This window comes from Aethalodelphis obliquidens, unplaced genomic scaffold, assembly GCF_003676395.1.
Source record: "Aethalodelphis obliquidens isolate GAN/ISIS:26980383/991018 unplaced genomic scaffold, ASM367639v1 scaffold8, whole genome shotgun sequence".
NCBI lineage: Eukaryota > Metazoa > Chordata > Mammalia > Artiodactyla > Delphinidae > Aethalodelphis > Aethalodelphis obliquidens.
This window is the reverse complement of record NW_020837952.1, coordinates 45,449,782-45,471,783: the sequence shown is the minus strand read 5'-3', so window position 1 is coordinate 45,471,783 and position 22,002 is coordinate 45,449,782. Positions and strand designations below refer to the sequence as shown.

At 37.7% G+C, this 22,002-nt stretch overlaps 1 protein-coding gene and 1 pseudogene across 5 annotated transcripts in view; both read right to left on the bottom strand.

Annotated features, from left to right (window-relative positions):
• Nucleotides 1-22,002, bottom strand: part of PARPBP (PARP1 binding protein) — a 106,958-nt gene that overhangs the window by 83,825 nt on the left and 1,131 nt on the right. For 4 of the 5 annotated variants that reach the window (XM_027107352.1, XM_027107354.1, XM_027107355.1 and 1 more), the window contains exons 2-4: nucleotides 19,081-19,236; nucleotides 8,320-8,553; nucleotides 2,735-2,842 (exon numbers count right to left, since the gene is read on the bottom strand). In XM_027107352.1, the coding sequence (XP_026963153.1) occupies nucleotides 2,735-2,842; nucleotides 8,320-8,553; nucleotides 19,081-19,233 (495 nt within the window). In that variant the 5' untranslated portion in view covers nucleotides 19,234-19,236. Of the gene's footprint in view, nucleotides 1-2,734; nucleotides 2,843-8,319; nucleotides 8,554-19,080; nucleotides 19,237-22,002 lie in introns of those variants that run through there. The other variant, XM_027107356.1, reaches the window with a different exon arrangement.
• Nucleotides 10,249-12,178, bottom strand: LOC113620909 (E3 ubiquitin-protein ligase RNF149 pseudogene; annotated as a pseudogene).

Here is a 22,002-nt window from a genome sequence, read left to right as displayed (position 1 = left end):
AATCTGAATGAGATCCTTGCTGGGTAGAGTAATCTTGGTTGTAGGTTCTTCCCTTTCATCACTTTAAGTATATCATGCCACTCCCTTCTGGCTTGTAGAGTTTCTGCTGAGAAATCAGCTGTTAACCTTATGGGAGTTCCCTTGTATGTTATTTGCCATTTTTCTCTTGCTGCTTTCAATAATTTTTCTTTGTCTTTAATTTTTTGCCAATTTGATTACTATGTGTCTCGGTGTGTTTCTCCTTGGTTTTATCCTGTATGGGACTCTCTGTGCTACCTGGATTTGGGTAGCTATTTCCTTTCCCATGTTAGGGGAGTTTCCAACTATAATCTCTTCAAATACTTTCTTGGGTCAGTTCTCTCTCTCTTCTCCTTCTGGGACCCCTATAATGCAAATGTTGTTGCATTTAATGTGTCCCAGAGGTCTCTTAGATTGTCTTCATTTCTTTTCATTCTTTTCTCTTTATTCTGTTCTGCAGCAGTGACATCCAACATTCTGTCTACCAGGTCACTTATCCGTTCTTGCCTCAGTTATTCTGCTATTGATTCCTTCTAGTGTATTTTTCATTTCAATTATTGTATTGTTCATCTCTGTTTGTTCTTCAATTCTTCTAGGTTTTTATTAAACATTTCTTGCATCTTCTCGATCTTTGCCTCCATTCTTTTTCTGCGTTCCTGAATAATCTTCACTATCATTATTCTGAATTCTTTTTCTGGAAGGTTGCCTATCTCTACTTTGTTTAGTTGTTTTTCTGGGGTTTTATCTTGTTCCTTCATCTGGTAGATAGCCCTCTGCCTTTTCATCTTGTCTGTCTTTCTATGAATGTGTTTTGTGTTCCACAGGCTGCAGGATTGTAGTTCTTCTTGCTTCTGCTGTTGCCCTCTGGTGGATGAGGCTGTCTAAGAGGCTTGTGCAAGTTTCCTGATGGGAGGGACTGGTGGTGGGTAGTGCTGACTGTTGCTCTGGTGGGCAGAGCTCAATAAAACTTTAATCCACTTGCCTGCTGTTGGGTGGGGCTGTGTCCCCTCCCTGTTGGTTGTTTGGCCTGAGGTGACCCAACACTGGAGCCTACCCGGGCTCTTTGGTGAGGCTAATGGCGGACTCTGGGAGGGCTCACGCCAAGGAGTACTTCCCAGAACTTCTGCTGCCAGTGTCCTTGTCCTCACGGTGAGACAGAGCCACCCCCCGCCTCTTTGCAGGCGACCCCACAACACTAGCAGGTAGGTCTGGTTCAGTCTCTGTGGGGTCACTGCTTCTTCCCCTGGGTCCCGATGCAAACACTACTTTGTGTGTGCCCTCCAAGAGTGGAGTCTCCGTTTCCCCCAGTCCTGTCGAAGTTGTGCAATCGAATCCCGCTAGCCTTCAAAGTTTGATTCTCTAGGAATTCCTCCTCCCTTTGCCGGACCCCCAGGTTCTGAAGCCTGAAGTGGGGCTCACAACCTTCACTCCAGTGGGTGGACTTCTGTGGTATAAGTGTTCTCCAGTTTGTGGGTCACCCACCCAGCAGGTATGGGATTTGATTTTATTGTGATTGCACCCCTCCTACCATCTCCTTGTGGCTTCTCCTTTGTCTTTGGATGTGGGGTATCTGTTTTGGTGAGTTCCAGTGTCTTCCTGTCGATGACTGTTCAGCAGTTAGTTGTGATTCCAGTGTTCTCGCAAGAGGGAGTGAGAGCATGTCCTTCTGGTCCGCCATCTTGAATCAATCTCACATAACATATTTTTAGATATGTTCTTTCCAGTACTCTTAACCTTTCATCTTGTCAATGGTAATTTTACTAAGAAACTTTCATAAACACAACTCCCATCGTTAGTGAGGAATTACTACATGTAATTAGGTACCTAGAATAGTGTTCAGCTGAAGGTAACTTATATTAAACCAAACCTGTACTACTTTTCTGTGGTTTGTTTGGACAGCAAATCCTGTTATCAGAACTCATGATGCATCAGCTATTCTACTGCAAAGAGTAGAAACAGATTTTTTAAAGAGTGGAGAACAGAACATATTCTCCTAAGAATCAACCATTTAAAATGCTAACTGTGGGACCTCCCTGGTGGCACAGAGGTTAAGAATCTGCCTGCCAATGCAGGGGACATGGGTTCGAGCCCTGGTCTGGGAAGATCCCACATGCTGCGCAGCAACTAAGCCCACGCGCCCCAACTACTGAGCCTGAGCTCTAGAGCCCACGTCCCACAACTACTGAACCTGCGTGCCACAACTCCTGCAGCCTGTGTGCCAAGAGCCCATGCTCTGCAACAAGAGAAACCACCACAATGAGAAGCACACGCACCGCAAGCAAGAGAAGCCCCCGCTCGCCACAACTAGAGAAAGCCAGTGCGCACAGCAACAAAGACCCAACGCAGCCAAAAATAAATAAATAAATAAGTAAGTATATTACTAAATGAAATAAAATAAAATAAAATAAAATACTAACTGTGAAGTATACCACGTGTAAAAATTCAAAGAACTCTGGCAACCTGTACCAACTTTTCCAATACTTAGTGATACCTATTTTTGCACAGTGCCTGTTACCATGGCCCAAAACCATGAATAAACTGATTATTACCATGCTCTTGGCAGTCTCCAATGTACTACTCTTCACAAATTTTTTTTTATTTTAGCAAATTAAAAACTTTTTAAAAATTTAAAAAAAATAGTAACTGTAACGTACAAATTCACAGTGATTTTAAGAGGATCATATCCTGCTTTTATTTAATCACAATTTAGCCATACCTTTTCATTATCCCGGTTGCGTTTACTAATTGGTGACATTGGTTCAGAAAAATCAGTTTCATTATCTACTGCATACTGTCTGCCAGACAGAAAATCCCGTAGTTGACTCTGTAAGAAATACAAGATGTTACTAACAAAATGCTACGCCAACTGTAAAAAATATTTCACACCTAGCTCTACTTAGTGTCTCTGATGTTCCAGTGTACAGCACATTACCTGACTTTTGTTGGCAGTCCATAATATACACGCAATTAAATTTCCTAACAATCTGTTTCCAATGGCACTTGTACTCAAAGAGTTTTACAAGTTCAGAGTTAAAAGATGACCTTGGAAATTTCATCTGAGCCTTTTATTTGTACGGAAGAAAGTCTTAGCTAATGCCCACAATAAATGCTTCATTTTGTAATATACATAAGTAAATCTATTTTCCTAAGCCACAATATTTCTAACAAAATAAGAGTTTCCACGAAAAAATAATTTATAAAGAGATATTTGCTTTCAGCCTGACATACTACTCAATATCTCCATATTATTTCATTTATTCTAAGGGATTGAAGATTATACAGGTATGTACAAACACAAACACACACATAATTCCTGATAAGTAAACCTGAAGGAAAGGGACAAACTGAATTAACAAAGCCCAGTGAGATACTGCAAAATTATAACTAAAGTAACTCACCAATATATACTCCTTGAAAAGAAATAGCATTTGCCACAATTCTACTGATATGATAAGCTGGTACTCATAAAGAGTTAATCAAGTGATAAAAAAAAACTAGAAAGCCTAGGATTTTGTTGTTTATAACATATACAATTTTTCAATCTCAAAATTCAAGATCACCAAAATAAGAATTTACTATTTAACAAATTTTGAATAATGGTAGTACTCACACTTGTGGTTCTTATGTTTTCAGAAGAGATGCTGAAAGCAAAGATTTATTTTTCCATAAACACAATATTATTTTTAGAAATGGGAGAATATTACCTTCTAGTTAAAAAACACTTTCATATTTAATTACATGCAAAGTACATTATTCTAGATCAGTTCAGTGGGTATCAAAGTATGATCCAAGTACTTCTGAGGTCCTTAAGACCCATTCAGGGGATATGGGAAGTCCTCCTTTTCCAACTATGTATCAATGTGAATTTGAATTTTCTTGATATACTTCAATCAAACTAACTTATCAAATAGAAGCAGACATGTGAATCCAGGTATTTTCTATCACACATGATATTAAAGATACTCATAAAAATGTAAAACAATGTCACTATTCTCACAATTTTTTTATTTTTGGAAAATAAAGTTATTCTTCATAACATAATGTTATTCATATTAAAATGTAATAGGTTCAATATCAATATTTTAATAACTGATAAACATTTTAAACATTTCTCTTTAATTTTTAATATGGAAAATATCAATAGATATAATCCACATAAACAAAATCTCCTTCTAGTCCTAAATAATTTTTAGTGTAAAGCAGTTCCTAGACCTCAGTTAGACAAGGACTCTAGAAAATATAGCATAGGGCTTCCCTGGTGGCGCAGTAGTTGAGAGTCCGCCTGCCGATGCAGGGGACACGGGTTCAGGCCCCGGTCTGGGAAGGTCCCACATGCCACGGAGTGGCTGGGCCGGTGAGCCATGGCTGCTGAGCCTGAACGTCCGGAGCCTGTGCTCCGCAACAGGAGAGGCCTCAAGAGTGAGAGGCCCGCGTACCGCAAAAAAAAGAAAAAAAAAATATATATATATAGCATAAAGCTTTCTTAGGCAAGATAAAAATCACAATATATTTGCTGTGGTACACTATTAATTTTACTGATTTGTATCTTTACTGATTTGACAGGTTACTACTCACTGTATTTTTATCCTCTTATTTGGAAGATGTACTGTATTTTTTCCATTCCATTAATAGTTGACTTTACTCTCCCTGTACTCAAATCAGACTCATATTTCTCTATTATTTTTTAAAAGTGATAATGCCTGCTACTTACCCCTAACAAACTACGAAGTTTAGCAGTTTTAATTCTAAACTAGTATTAGAATCTCTCTCAGGGTAAGTCTTCCATTTTAGCTCACATATTCCCAGTCCATCCTTATCATTTTAACTGCACATACACACTCCAAGTTTTAGTGCTCACTACCATCTTTCCCTAGATAGACCGCTGCTCCAGTTCATCTGTTTAATTATTAGTCTTTGGAAAGGTAAATGCTTCACACGAGGTATGATGATGACATTCTTTAAATTTTTGCATATCCTCACAAATCCTTCCTTAACTTGGCTGATAAACGATATCTTGATTGAGGATGGAATTCTTAGGCCACTTTCAGGACATGCTATTTAATTTTTTGTTCTTTTTAAATAACTTGTTCTTTCTGCCAGGAAATTAAGAGTTCAGGAATTTTACCAGGATATGTCTAGGTATGTGTCATTTCTCATCAATTCAGCCTGGAACTTCATAAACACTCCTTAGGAGACTCAGGAAAATATTTATTATAACAAATGTAGTTGTAACAAATATATGATTTATTTTATCATGGCCTCTTTTGCATCTGTTCTTTTTTCTCCTTCTAGAACTCCTAACATTTATATGTTAAATCCTATAGATCTAACCTCTAAGTTTCTTAATCCTCTAGATCTAACCTCCAAGTTTCTTAACTTTCCCTCTTTGTTTCTTTATGTGTTTTACTCTGTGCTTTACTTATTGTACTTGACTTTCAGGATACTAATTTGAGTCTGAATTCATCTGTTACATTGGGAAAACTTTTCTTCTTTTTTTTTTTAATGTCTAGAAAGTCTTATGTTTAGGTATATACTTGAAGTTCCTTGAGTACTTATTATTTCGCTGGATTCAATTTGCTATCATTCCCTTCGAGCAGCTCTATTTTGTTAGGCATGTGTGTTCTTAGCTGATTCATCTTTCTGGCCACTGAGACCCCTTAGGTGACCGTTGCTTCTCTTCACTGGCTCTTTGGGGCCCAGCTGACTGTTGAGGTCCATTAAGTGATGACAGTTCTATGAGTAATGGAAGTTGAAATGGTCTCTACTCCTTATTGAGCAGTGGAGAAATAAGCAAGAAATTGAGCAGTGGGGAAATAAGCAAGCTGCCAGTCACCTGCTTAGGCTGAAAAACAGTCTTCTTGTGGTCTCTCAAGCCTCACCAACAGTAAGACCATCCACTCAGCTACTCTGCTGCTTCTTGAGAGTAAAAGAACCCTGCCACGCTCATAGAAGGCATTTATTGACCTTCCTCAGATTTCTGAGGGCTGCTTAGCTCTTCTCAGGACCTACCACTTCTGCTCCTCAGCCCAGGTCTCTGATTTTGTCCTCCAGATAATTACTCAGTTCATGAGAGCAATCTCTGTAACAATTCTCCCTACTTAGAGTCCAGTTAGCATCCAAGGACTTCTATGCTCCCAGATGCCCATGGGCCCTGCATCCATGTTCCTCGGGAGAGGAATTATAAAAGTAGGAAACAAAGGAGAAAGGGCTATCATTCAAATTATGTTCCCAGAACTTCCCTGTCTTACCTTTATCTTAATTCCTCTTAATTCTTGCCTTATTTAGGCTACAATAAATCAAAAACAAAAAAGCTTATTAGGGTCATGATATTTCAGGACCCTGAAGCTCAGAAATATTTAGAACTTTCTGATATGTATCTTTAAAGATACTTTTAGCATAAATTAGGGTTACATTTAGCATATTTTTGAAATGTCGATCTAGGGATATTTTCCTGCTCACTTTTTCCTCGCTGCAAATTTCCTTTGAGTAACATAAGTACCAGAGATCAAGCTGTTAGCCTTCTAAGATTTAAATGCAGAAAATTTTCTGCTTCATATATTACCATCTCAGCAGTTCCCACTTCATTCCTGATGTTCTTCAAAGGAGACATATTGCTATTTGGAGACAGAACTTCCTCAAATGTAAAACCTTATATATCTCACACTATAAGCTGATTCACTTAAATGAAGAAACTTATTAGAGGACTTATAGGCAAAGGATAAAATGAAAACAAAGACCTCAGGCAGATTATACTCTCACTGGCTTATCAGAAACTCATGTTTGTTGTTCCTACAATCTAATACTTGTGTTTGATGAACTTCTCTAAATTAACTTTGTGAAAAGTAGTTAAAAATCATCTCTACAGGTAAGCAAATAAAACATAACTAGAGAGGAATAAAAAAAACTGTCTTCACTCACAAGTATCCTCATCATGGTGTGGATGAGTACGTGTGGGTATGCATGTACACGTGTGTGCATGTATTTTGAGAAAGTTACAAAAAGGCAAAGGTTTCCATGATAGCCCCATGAGGCAAAGACAACAAACTGCCTGCCAGTATCCATTCTCCCCTTCTTCCTTAGTATCAGAGCTTTCTTTTATCTTCTGGCATATTACTACCCAGAATAAAGACTACATTCTCCATCCTTGCTGGCATGTTGGTCTGGCCATATGACTAAGCTTTGGTTAATGAGATGGAAGCAAAAGAGCTACATCTCTTTCAAAGGAAAAGAGAGTGTGGTGCTCCCTTACTATTTCCTGCTGCATGAAATGCTGATACAATGTCTGGAGCTCCAACAACTATCTTGGACCACAAATGATCTTGAGGGTAGAAGTCAAGAACTAAGATAGGAGAGCAGACTGACAGTAAAATCCTAGGTATTATCTGATAACCATGAACCTATCATATCAGTCCTAGATGCTAACTTTTTGACATCTTTTATAAAAGAATGAAACAAACTTCCATTGTCTTAAACAACTGTTATTGTGGTTTCTATTCTAAGCAGACAAAACATTATTCCCAAGTATCAGATAGTAATATTTATAAACTATTTTAATATCTGAGAAAATCCAGTAAACATTTTCTTCTAGTTATGGCTGCAATTATTCTTTTATTACCACTGTTTAATTACTACTTTAGTGGCACTTGGTATATGTTAAGATAAAGAAATATATTTTCAATACTTTAAAACAAACTAGATATATTCAAATATATTCTAAAACAGTTTATCAACTATAATGTAGACAAAACCAAACTGCAAGGGATGCTACTCCATTAACTTTAAAATTTATACTCTATAAAAAAATAAGGCAATGAATGTGTCTGCAAAAAAAAGGAATAGTGTATTACCTCATGTATATTGCATCATACTATCCTCATGAAATGATACTCTACCTTAGTAAAAACTATTACTAATCCATAGAAAGAGTCATAGCAATCATTTATACAATATATGCCAAATGAACAGATGCACATTAAACCAAGAAAATACAAAATCAATCCCTGACATAATTCAAAAAGAAATCACGTACTTGATACTGATTTATTAAAAATGTTTTGATCTAATAAGTAGCTGTCCTTATATTTCAACCAAATAATAACACAAATTCAACAACATTTACCACCAAAATATTTCTCTCCAGTAATGACTAGCTTTCAAGTAGCTAAATTTTCCATTCTTAACATGATCCAAAGAGCAAAAGCATTATCAAGTTATTATAAATGCTGATCCATCATTTAAAGTAAAAATAAATCTAGCCAAATTTTAATTTGATTAAGATAAAATTATTTAAAAAATACTTACAGGAGATATGTTGGCATAATTTTCATAATTTGAAGTCAAAACATTACATTTTTTATAAACATCGATCATATCTAACATGTTACTATTCTTTAAGAAATCATCATAAATCTTCCTAATGTTCTCATAATGGTCAATCACTTTCATATTTTCAACTGGTAAGTCCAATTTCTCATGTAGTAAGTATTTCCAGGTCAATAAGACATCGCTGAGAGAGACTGTAAATTCTCCACTGTACTGAAAGAGATAATGCCAAAAATAAAATGATAAAGTTGGATGCTAGATATTCATTAACTTACAATTAAGATAGAAAGTACAAACTGAATTTTGTCATAGAAAAGTCTACATTGAATTCCTGTGGATTTTAAAAGAACATCAAAGTTGAGCTATGGCATAATTTTAAAACCAGATATAAAAGAAAAAGATTTTGATGATTTTTAAAAATATGAACAACTATAATAAGTTTGCACATGACAAATTTAGCAAATATAGTCATCTTATTTCCTGAACTTCACTAAATTTCTTCTACCCAAAGTGGGGAGATGGGTGAGCAGTGAACTGAACTTAAGTGCTATTGACTGGGGAAACATTTGATTCTGTTAATACTTAGTTCCTTTTAATTCTTTTTGCTAATGTATTTTTAATCTCTTATTTAAAACTGTCATGTCATACTGAATTCCTACATATCACATTATTCCAAGTGTTAGTCTTAATGCATGAACATAAAAATTAAATTTTTAAAAATTATGTTTTATTTCATTACTATTTCAGAAGCAAAATATCGGTGCTAAAATTTGGGGTCAGAAAAGAATTTTGAATCTTCCCTGCTCATCATCGCACTAAATTATAACAAACAAGTGCTAAGAAGCCATAGTCAGGTTTCTTTCTATAAGTTGTCAGATGTTACTAATCAGACAAAATTGTTCGTTTTTTCCTCTTCTTCAATATCTACATGATAAATTATCCCAGTGGACATGTTGAAGATTTTTAATTGATTGCATTCCGTCCCACTTAATATCTCAGATATTAATAATGGTGCCCTCCAAAACATGATAGACCTAATTCAGTAAAAAAATTCTAACTACTCCTTTCTGCAGCATGAGTAACAAATAATTTTAAGTATCCATACATGGTTTTGAGATGCAGATTTTGTTGCCCTCTTCCATAGTTAATATGCTAGTAGTTTCTGCTAACAGCAATATCTTCCATTAATAGCATTTAAAATAATGGGTGTGTATTTAAATAGTACTAGTCATTGGAACTAAATTATAACATCATCTTTAGCCAATGAAGAATAACAGAAAGAAATCAAACACAGCCAAATAATATATTATTTTCTACATATCTGACTCTTTCAAATCTCTATATCTTTTATAAAGATATTTTCTAACTACTATCCAAATTTAAGACAAGGTGCTCAAACTGCCTTAAAATAATTAACTCTTTACTCAACCATATGGAGGCAACTAAGGAAATTATCTTTATTGTCCTTGGAGTAGAGACCTGTTATATAAAAATTACGAAAATTAATTATATTTCATGAAATTAGTTCAATGAACAACCAAAAGAATGAGTAACTCTCAAACACTGGACCCATAACCCAAATGTAAGACAGATTTGTAATATCTCAGCATTGCATCAAAATTGTATACTTTACTTCCCAATCCCACAAAGGTTACATACCATAAAATTTCCAAGTGGTATTTAAGTTAAATAAATCCAGTTATTTAGAGTTTCAAAACTAAATTGTTTTATCTCAAAAATTCCTAGAAACTATTTTGGTATAACATCCTTCATGTTAAAAATAAATTAAGATTTTGCCTAATATAAATGTACAAATCTCATCCTAATGACTATAACTAAAGTAAAACTATACAAGCTTTTTTATTTTTTTCAAGAAAACTGGTTACTTGTTTATTGTGTTACAACAGCAATGAAAAGTCCCCATCTACCACCCTTTATAACTGTAAAGATTAAACTGCAGTTGGAATCAGTATATTCATCATTTACCCCCAAAAACGCCATATCAGAGTACATCAGAGTCTGTCTACTCCATTTCTTTAACAAGCAATGAAGAACTTCATGCTCGTGCACAATACGGAATCGTAGCTTTTTTTATTTGTACAGAAAAAAATGGACAAAACTTCCCTCCCCATCAAGGTTGTTATAGGAAATTAGGTAATGAAAGGGAGAAATGCAAATCCTAAAGTCAACCAGTGCTTTTCCCATAACTCCAAATAAAAAACAACAATGAAAGTGCTCTAAGGTCTGGAAATCTCTCTATAGTACAGAGGTGCAAGGAAGCGATAGATTTCTCTCATCACATTTACAAGTTTAATGTTCTAAAAAAGTCTTTCCTCCAGGGAAACTCATGTGATCAATTACTGAATATAATCACACAACTCCATTTGAACTAGTCTGAATTCAATGTGCTTAGTCTAGAACCATCCTTGATTAGAATTAATCTTATGATACATTTTAATAGATAAATATATGAAGACTAATCAAAAATTATTTTTAAGAATAAAGTATCTTAGCCCTTTGTATATCAAATCAGAACCTGAAAGGTAAAAGAATGTACATTATTTTCACATATACAAACTATGTGCTAAAGTAAAAAAAATTAAATGTCCTTTAATTCAAGCCCAAGCTCTGTCCATGAAACTGCCAGCAGGTTATACACCAGGAGAAAGGTCCTTCACACTGAGGGTCACTCCTGCTTGTCTCTAGCAAGGCCGTGTTTTCACCATCATCCTCTTTAAAACTGGCCTCGCAAGGCAGCACGGAGTCGCTGGTGGTGGGCAGTGCTGAGCTGCCCGCGTCACTTCTGTCACCATCTGGTAAAGTAAGACTCAGATCTGCAGTCGAAACGCCCCTGGGGGAGATTCTGGGGCGGGCGTCTCCTGCATGTCCTCAAGCTCTCCCCAATATCCCAGGGCTTTGATGACATCAAGTTTACACATTGGACACATTCGGTGATCCAAAAGCCATGGGTCAATGCATATTCTATAAAAAATATGCTTGCATGGCAGGATTCTGATAACATCCTTTCCTTTAAAATTTTCAATACACACTGCACAACTTTCAGCATCAACATCAATTCCCTTTTCTCCATGCTTTACAGTATGAAGAGGAAGCTGCCCAATAAGTTTCTTTGTTTCTTTCTATGGCTCTGACTTCCAAACTGTGAGCCAGTGTATAGGAAGTGCTGTATATAGTAAAATATTAGCCAGGCTAATGAGATAATCATTATGGTGATGAAGGCGATGGCCACAAACACCACTGACTGACTGCTGATGAACTCCTGTACGTGCCGTGTGCCGAGCCCTATGGTCATTGTGACCGGAATGTCTTTCTGCACCAGATCCACAATTTCTCTTCCTTTGGGGTCGCTAACAATAATGACTACTATATTTCCGGTTCCCGCGTGGGACAAGGGCGCGGTGAGGTTCCCGTGGCGCTCCTCGTTGTACGGGACCACGGCCGAGGCGTTCCACCACGCTGCCGCCAACACCTTGTCCTTGAAGGTGCCGCCCCCGCGGCCGCGGGGCACGAGGAAGCGCGTGCAGGACGCGCAACCCTCGGGGTCACAGTCCTCGGCGTGCGGGACGCCCACCAGGCCCCGCGCGCCCTCCTTGGGCGAACTCTCGCCAAAGCGGCCGCTCTCCGAGGCGCTCCGCACGCTCTGGTTGGCCTACGGGTCCACGTACTCGGTGCTCACCATGGCCGAGTACCACTGGAACGCCCGGCCCCGGGCCCCGGTCCCCGGTCCCCGGGTCCCGGGCGCGCACAGGGCCAGCGCTAGCAGCGCCAGCGCGCCGCGGGCCCCGCTGCGGGCCTCGGGCCGCCGCCGCCACGCCATGGCCCTGCCGCCGGGCTGACTGGGAGAGGGCCGGGCGGGAGCCGGAGGGCGCTGGCGTGCGAGGCCACCAAAAAGCGCGGAGAAGTCGACGCCAGCTGCAGAGCCCGGGAAGACCCAGTCCCAGCGGCCCATACAAGCTCTTGATCTTGTGAGAAAAGGTTTTGACTAGATTAACAGTGTTTATACTGGGATTATAAAAACATTTTAAATACAAATAAAAATGCACTCCAAATATCAGCTTTCATGATCAGGTGCCCACCATGACAGCGTAATGTTATTCAAACCAGTAACAACCGATTGAGAGGGTCTGTGGTCAAATCAGAAAATGTTTTGCTAGGAAAACACGCCAGCTGGCTAATATCTGAAGGAAGTTCAAAATGTTCAATGCTTTAGTTCTCTGATGGACATAAGAAGGATTGTATTTCACAAGAATAAAATGAGAAAAATGGAGAGTTACGTTTTATCAGAGCGCTTGTACTTTTTACATTTTACCAAAGTTACTTTTATAATTATTCAAAATTTTAAATAAACTTTACATTTTTAACTAACTGGAATTCTTGTTATGGAAAGAGAAAAGATAACAGATTTACTTAAGAGCATTAATTGGCTGTGTGACCTTGAGTAAGAGACTGAAATCCCTCTGACTCAGCTTCCTTGGTTATAAAGTAAGACTGTACAGATTAAATAACACCTGATAAATGTTAGGTAATAAAAACTGTCAGTTTCCTTTCTCTTTTCTTATTCAAAGTAAAATAATTATTTGTTTGTTGGGGGAAGGGTAGTAGATAAATGTAATACAATTTTAAAAACAGTTTCTTCTTATTTGTTATGTCACTGTTGGATCATTTTCAAATCTAACAGTCAACCCCAGGTGCTGTGATTGCTTCCTATGAAGCTATAAAATTAATAGCTTTGTTTCATCCAAAGGACCATTTGTAATGTTCTTAAGGCTACTTAAGGTGAATAACAGCCTTAATAACATAATGGCCAGACAAATTAAAACTATGAAGCCAATTCCGAAGAAAAGAAAGGCTAAAATTTTATTTGCAATGTAGTAATGAAGTTATACATATTTGCCATATAACGAAATTAATAATCCTCAGTGAATCTATAATAGCTTAAATCTTTAGCAGTATTAAAACTGCTAGAGAGGTGTTATATTATTTAAGCTAAAATATCCCCCCACCTAAGAAAATATTCCAAGACCCTAAAACTCAAAAGTTATTTTCTTTCTCCCCACTAAAGCAGTTAAGAAAACAAGCGCACCAATAAACAGACTAACAACTCTACCAGGTATTCAAAGGTTTCATTGTAATCAAATGTTATTGTAAGGACTATTACTTTAGGGGCCTATGTTCTCAAACTTCAGAGAATTAAAAAACTAAACAGAGCTCAAAGTAGAGGGTGGAAAATATAGGTGAAGGATATATACAACCAACTCCACCTTTTTATTACTATCTGCTACTTATGAATGCACCTGCAGGCAAGTGTATGTTGTTTCACATTGCCAAGTGACTTGAAGTCTGAGCACAGATGGGGATGCCTGAGCTGACTCTGTACATGGAGAGTTAAAGTAAAACTGACCCACGACCCACCATATCCACTGTACACGTGCATGCATATATACATGAACTTGGAAAAGTTTAGTTGCAATTCATCTTTCCTCTTCTTTCCCACCCAGAGTCTGAATTTTCACAGTGAATTAACAAGTAGAAAATTAACAAGTAGAAAGTGATACTGAGTGAATGCTACATAGACAAATCCTGAAGAAAAAGTGACTTGTATTGAATATTTCAATATGTCAAAATTTTTACAATGAGAACTAAATTTTCTTCAGGGTACATTTCACTTAGCTTGTGGATATATTTTTTTAATTATTCATAAACAAACAAAGGAGGTGATTTGAACATGGTCTGTTTGATTCCAGAACAATAGTCCTCAATCACTATTCAATAATGATTCTTAATAATTTCACTTTCTCTCTCTCCTTATTTTCTAGTGCATGGTCACCAAGGTTTAACCTTAAGCTGGCCCATTCCATTATACAATACCCTCATAATATATTATTTACCTTAGTACCATTTCTTCAGATTACTAAAGAAGGAGAGATTTTTTTTAAAATGCTCAGGCAGTAAAATTGGCAAGACTTGAAAATGAATTACAAAGGGGAGCAAAGGAAAGAGACCCTATGATGGTCCTTAGGTATCTAGCTTCAGTGACTGAGTGTGGAAGGTAAGGTAGGTGGTAAGTTGAGGAAGCAAACAATGTGATCTACTTTTAAAAATTGATGTGGAGACAGTAATCAAGGTAAAATGTCCAGTGAGTACTTGACCATACCAGAGTAAGACTCCGTAGAGAGGTCTAGCATATGAATACTGGTGAAACAGGAAGTATATCCAGTGAAAGTGGGTAAACGGAGCGCACTGGAAGATATCAACAAAGTGTATAACATATATCTAAAATATATGTACAACTCTTTCAAAGAGTGAGAAAGAGACAAAAATAAGTTGACAGTAAAATAAGCATAGGAAATGAATAAACAGTTCAAAAAAGGATACCTAAATGGTCAGATAAGAATTTTAAAAGGTGCTAAATGCTTTAGCTAGCAGAAAAATCAAAATGAAATATCACTTTTTTTCTTTTCTAATGAAGTTTGATAACACCTAATATGAAGAGAAATAAGAAAATGGTACTCTCCTACACTGTTGATATAAATGTCAATTCTAACAGCCAAGTTGAAGAGCAGTATGGAAGTATCAAGGCAAATTAAAGATGTACCTACTATATGACCCACTGAGTATGGGGCTTAGATTACGTCTTGCTCAGTGCACAGACATCTCATTTCAGTGCAAAACTGTAATACCAAACAACTTCAAACAACCCAAAAGTCCATCTACGAATAAAATGTATCAGTCACACAAAGGATGACTGTTAAGATGAATAAATCGTATCAAATTTTCTATCAGTACCTGATGAAGTCCTGAAAACAATGTTGGATGCTAAAACCAAGACGCAGAAAAATGTATACCATTTGTTATAATTTTAAAACAGACACTTTAACAGTGCAATTTGTACAACTGGATATACAGAGAAGCACCTCCTGGTATAAAATACCTAAAATTACAGGAGAAAATAGGAAAACTTTTATTAAGCATGACTGAATTGTCCATAAGAGAAGGGAAATTACAAAAGGTCAAAAGCAGTGAAAAAGTGCCAATACAGAAGGGTAAGCAAATGGCAGGGTCTGTGCTTCCCTGATGTCTACCACGCCCTGGCATTTAAGAACCTGATTTTTATGAACTCTGAGCACAAAGTTTAGGAGACAAAGCTGACCATAAGAAGGCAGGAAACTGGATCAGAGACATTCCTTGCCCACCTTCCATATACAGCCAAAAGCCCCTAAAGATCAACACTCTTACTGTGTCCACTAGAACAAAATCTGCCCAGCAGAAGGTGATGGTAGAGATACTTGCTGGTGAAGATTTCTGAAGCAGTCTCAGCATTGTGCTTACCTCTCTGGGTAATCTTCACTTAGATTTTTGCCTAATACTTAGTTTCTGCTGAGATAGGGGAAACCAGTCATCTACCTTGACAGAAAATTGGGGGTTTATTCCCTGGACAGGGTAAAATAGTCTCTGGATTGAAGAATGCAGCTGAGGAAGAGAGCCCAAATGAAAACCATAGGAATCACATGACATTTTATATTCTAAATTTTGACACACTTTTCAGGCACCCATCACATAGGCAGCTCAACTTTACACCCTTCATGCAGGAGGAAAGAAGACTCTTTTCCGAGGAAACTGTTCCAAAAGGGATATCCTAAAGATATCAACATCAAAGCTTCTCCAACCAAATGGCCCAGTAAGATCAGGTTGACAAGCCCTAACCCTGCACAAAGAGCTTCCAATAAACATTTTAGTGCTCCACTTAAATATAGGTGGATGGCCAAGGATCACCATGAAGGAAGTCTCTAATCAGAAGAAAGGAAGTCCTTCCCAAATAAAACTAACAAAACCAAGGAACTTGGAGGAAACACATTACGCAAGAAGATGAAAACCTCAACAAAATATTATTAATAGTCTCAAAGGAGAAAATACTAGACCCAGGAATCAAGAACAGTATGACATTATAAAAAGAGAACAAAAAAGGGCTCTTAGAAATAAAGAGGACATTAGCAGAAAATCTAATAATTATGTCACCATTAAGCTAAAAAACTATTAAATGTGGAATCTTTGACTATTGGTTGAAAGAAAAGTAAAACAAGGTGAATGGATAAATAAAGTGATACATCCATATAACAGAATATCATGCACTGCTAAAAAGAAATGAGCTATCACACCGTGAAAAGACACAGAGGAACCTTAAATGCATATTACTAAATGAAAGAAGTCAATCTGAAAAGGCTGCATACTATGTTCCAACTATGTGACACTCTGAAAAAGGCAGAACTATGGTGACAGTAAAAAGATCAGTGGTTTCCAGGGACTGAGGAGAGGGAAAGATGAATAGTAGAGCACAGAGGGTTTTTAGGGCAGTGAAACTATTCCATACATACTATAATGGTGGACATATATCATTATACATTTGTCAAAACCCACAGAATGTACAATACCAAGAGTGTTTAGGGGGGCTTCCCTGGTGGTGCAGTGGTTGAGAGTCCGCCTGCCGATGCAGGGGACACAGGTTCGTGCCCCAGTCCGGGAAGATCCCACGTACCACGGAGCAGCTGGGCCCGTGAGCCATGGCCGCTGAGCCTGAGCATCCGGAGCCTGTGCTCCACAACGGGAGAGGCCACAACAGTGAGAGGCCCACGTACCGCAAAGAGGAAGAAAGGGAAGAAATTAACATGTATATAGACAGCTAAACAGTTGTACTGGCCTCCTTGCTATGCCTTGAACATGCGAGGCATTTTCTACCTCAGGGCCCTTGCATCTGCTGTTCCCTTTGCTTGGTAGTCCCTTGCCACAAAAATTTCCACAACTCTTCCTTCTTCCCCCCTTTCAAATCTTTGTTCAGATGGCATCGTCTTGATGAGGCCTTCCTTGACCACCCTATTCCAAATCACAAGAACTCTCCCACCCCAAACTCTAAACACTCCTTAGTAGCATCTCTATTTTATTTTCCTCTGCAGCACTTATTAGGACCTAAAATGCTAAATATCTTATTTATTAGAGAATTATCTGTCTCTCCTCACTAGAAGATAAATCCCATAAGAGCAGGTATTTCTTTCAGTGGTATATTCCTAGAATATATATATTCTTAGAATAACGTTATTCTAAGAACTTAATAAATGTGTGGAAAGAATAACTGACTACCTAAGATAGAATTTTGTCAAAATTTTTCTATGTTCAAAATTTATCTTAATAAACATTGTTTTAAATATGCAAAACAGCAAACCATCCACACTTAGGAAAAACTATCTCTTGTTTTAAGATTATAGAATTCCTAATTTTCAGGTGTTAAATTATTCTTCCTTTTTCAAAATGATGGTTCTAGTCACTATTTTTTCTCAATGGCTTTACGTGCTAACATGAGAAATGTTCAAATCTGTCAATATCCAATTTGGGGGGGAAATTTTATTGGTAAATGAAATCTAAAAGTCTGGGAACTAGTGACTTATAGGATTAAAATAATTCATCAGGGACTTCCCTGGCAGTCCAGTAGTTAAGACTCCACGCTTCCAATGCAGGGGGCACGGCTTCGATCCCTAGTTGGGGAACTAAGATCCCACATGCGGCGTGGCACAGCCAAAAAAAAAAAAAAAAACATTCATCAGAATGCCATTTCACTATCTAGCCCAACAGACCCATTGAAACCATTCCACCCTTCAAAAATCTTCTTCTCTAGTCAAGACAGTCTCCTTACCATTTTCAAACCATCATGATTTTAATCCCCCTGGATGCTTCCACTGAACTGACTTTTCCCTTCCTTCATCGCTTCTTTAAATTCTTCCCATCCAAAGACTTCTCTCCTTTAAGTATATTATATAAAATCCAAGAAGGCTTTCCTTACCACTCCAGCCTACATCCATCCTTCTCTCATCTGAGTGCCTCTAGCCCCTTAGGTAGAGCTTATTCCAAACACTGGTTTGGCCCAAGCCGACTGTGTAAGAATCATTTCAGATTAAAAAAAGGTTAAAAAAAAGACAATTTCCAGGGTCTCAGTGCAGATTAGGAAAATCAGTGTCCAAGACTGGGGTACAGAAGCCAGTATTTTTTTTTTTTTTTTTTTTTTTGCGGTACGCGGGCCTCTCACTGTTGTGGCCTCTCCCACTGCGGAGCACAGGCTCTGGACACGCAGGCTCAGCGGCCATGGCTCACGGGCCCAGCCGCTCCGCGGCATGTGGGATCTTCCCGGACCGGGGCATGAACCCGTGTCCCCTGCATTGGCAGGTGGACTCTCGACCACTGCGCCACCAGGGAAGCCCCAGAAGCCAGTATTTTTTAAAAGCCCTCCCAAATGATTCTGCTTCACAGCCTGGCTTAGGAATAATTAATCTATACTACAGAGCCTGAAATTAGTCATAAAATACTTGCATTAAATAAACATTATTTATGTGTGCTTTCTAGAACTTTTCAGAGAAGAAGTTTTATCAAATAAAAATAATTTTTAACCATAATCATAATAGTTGTATGTTTACCTTAAGATTTTAAATTAAATATCAAATGTGCATGTCCCATGTCAAATTATACATATAAAAGCCTTAATTTTGAAACAAATCATTTCAAATCCAATTGTAACATTTTGACAAATATATGCAGAGGCATTTGTGAATACAGTATATTGATATTATCATAGGAGAGCATATACTGCAAAGAAATTAATGTAATTAAGTTTATTCAAATGTGCAGCAAACAAAATTCACTTAAAAAAAAAAGTTAACCTAAATACAGTCTACTAACCTGTTTGTTGTTCTCTGCCATGGAAAGCTGCAATGCCAAGAGCATGGAGTCTGCACCACATACAGTAGTTCTCTCAGAGTTACAAAAAGTGTGCCAATTCCTTCTGAACTCTTTAATCATATCCAAGACAGACTTCTGATTAAGCACAGCCATCCTCTTAAAGACAGAAGGCAATGTTAAAAAGCCTTATTTTAGTTGGAAATTGATATTTAACATGTATAAGGAAGCAGAGTTACAGAAAAATAAATAGTGAACAAGAGGTCTTTTCATATTTATAAGATTGCTTTTAATTAAATTTAGGAAAACAGAATAATACAATTTCTGCCCAATCGTATTTTCCTCTCCTCTATTTTTCTTAAGCCAAATCTTTGAAAATAACAAAATCCAACCTTCAATCTGAAAATTCATACAAAACAGATAAAGGCAAATTCTGCAAACATAATTATAGACACAAACGTAGCTAATTAAAGCTGTATTTTTTAAAATACTTATTTTGAGATAGATGGTAACATCTACGGTAAAATGCAAAAGAAACAATTTCCTCCTATCCCTATACTGTCCCAAAAGGCATGGTCTATTTTCCACCCCTTTGAATCTGGGTCAGCCTTGTGACTTGATTTGACCAATAAAATGTGGCAAGAATGACATCATGGGAGTTCCGAGCCTAGATCTAGTTCCAAAAGGCCCATGCTGAAAAGAGTTAATATAGCAGGCCTGATTACCACCCTTTGAAAAGCCTGCTTACAGGGTTGGCATCTGGGAACTTAGATTTCAGGACGATTTCCTGTAAGAATGGTTCACTGTGCCTCAACTATTTGTATAAATAATATAGCTTATGATGAACATATGCTTTTCTTTTGAGTCTGGAATTTGGGAACATAGAGGATACCTACATGTTCAGACCTCAGTAGATTCCCTGGGCACTGAATCTCTAAAGAGCTTCCCTGACAGATAACATTTCATGTGTTGTTGTAACTTGTTGCTGGTAGAATTAAGTATATCCTGTGTGACTCCACTAAGAGAAGACTTTTGGAGGCTTGTGCCTGATCTCCCCTGGACTTCACCCCATGTATCAATACCTTGTCCCTTTGCTGATTTTGCTTGGCATCTTTTTGTTGTAATATATTATAGCATGAGTACAACTGTATGCTGAGTCCTCTGAGTCCTCTTAGTAAATTTTTCAACCTGAGGTGACCTTGGGGACCTCCTGACACAGGCCTTGTAGTTTTAGCTCTTGCTCTCTTGCTACTCTCAGAATGACATATGAAGAAGTGCTAGTTAGCCTGCTGGAAAGGCCATATGGAGGAGAGCCAAGGCACTCCAGCTGACAACCAATACCAACTGAAAGACAAGTGAGTGAGGCTATCTTAGATTACCTAGACCCAATCAACCTGCCAGATGAAATACAGCACCATAAGTGATCCTAGGCAAGACCGGCAGAACCACATAACTAAGTCCAGCCCAAATCGCTGATCCACAAAATCATAAACATTTAAAATTGTTGTTGTTTTAAAGCCACTAAATTTCAGAGTGCTTTGTTACACAGCAATAGATAACCAATACAGTAATAGATAATATTTAGAAGCTTTCTTGGTGCCAGATACTTTTCAAAAGCTTAATATGGGCTTCCCTGGTGGCACAGTGGTTAAGAATCCGCCTGCCAATGAAGGGGACACGGGTTCAAGCCCTGGTCCAGGAAGATCCCACGTGCCACGGAGCAACTAAGCCCGTGCGCCACAACTGCTGAGCCTGCGTGCTGCGGCTGCCAAAGCCCACGTGCCTAGAGCCCGTGTTCCACAACAAGGGAAGAAGCAGTGCTTCTCACTGCAGTGAGAAGCCTGCGCACCGCAACAAACAGTAGCCCCCGCTCGCCACAACTAGAGAAAGCCCACACACAGCAACGAAGACCCAATGCAGCCAAAAATAAATAAAGTGAAAAAATTTTTTTTAAAAAGCTTAATATTACCTTATTCAATCTTCACAGGAGTCCTATGAAGAAGGTCTATTATTATCCTCATTTTACATCTGAAGAAAGCAATACCCTATGCCACTCAGCTAGCAAATGGGGAAATAGACCTAAATCCAAGATGCCCAAATCCAAAAGCTGTGCTCTTAAATCACTATATTACATAACTTCTCCTGATAGACAAAGGCCTTTCAAAATAATTGGATGTAGTTCCAATGTTTTATATACTCAAGCCTATATGAGGCAGCCAATTCCTTTCTCTGAGTGTACAGACATGCCTCTAAACCTTATTTTCCCTACTTCCTTTTAAGTACCCCAGTCTCCAGCACAGTCACATGCCATTATCTTACTTGGGGTATTTTACTGTACACACTTCCATTTACTTACTCCTCTGTTATCTTTTTCTTCTTTTTTTATGTGACATAAACAGAATCCAGGGTGTTTACCAGGTACCTTGGGTTTGTATGATCAAAAAAATGGGCATGTGCCATTTACAAAATAATAATTTATAAATATAATCAGTGATGCAATTTAAAGACACAGGTAGAAGACTATAAATTAAAATATCTATAAAACTATATATCTTAGTAAATAGTAAAATTCTCTTCAAAATATCCCCTTCATCTCTTAAAAGAAAAAAAAACATAAAGTGAAGAAATAAAGCTTCAGTGATATGACTAGTTTGCCTAAAATCAATCTTCAGTAGTAAATTATTTACTGATATTATTTGAAGATACTATGAGTTTGGATTGCTAATAATGAAGACTAATCTGGAATTAGATGGTTCTGAATTCTGACTCCACCACTTAAAAGCTGTGAGACCTTTTCCAAGTTATGTCACCTCTCCCTGTCTCAGCTTCCTTGTACTGTACTGAAGATGAAAATAATAATACTCCTAACTCACAGGGTTTTGTGAAAAGCAAATGACATAAATACAAGGTAAGCTTTTACAACTA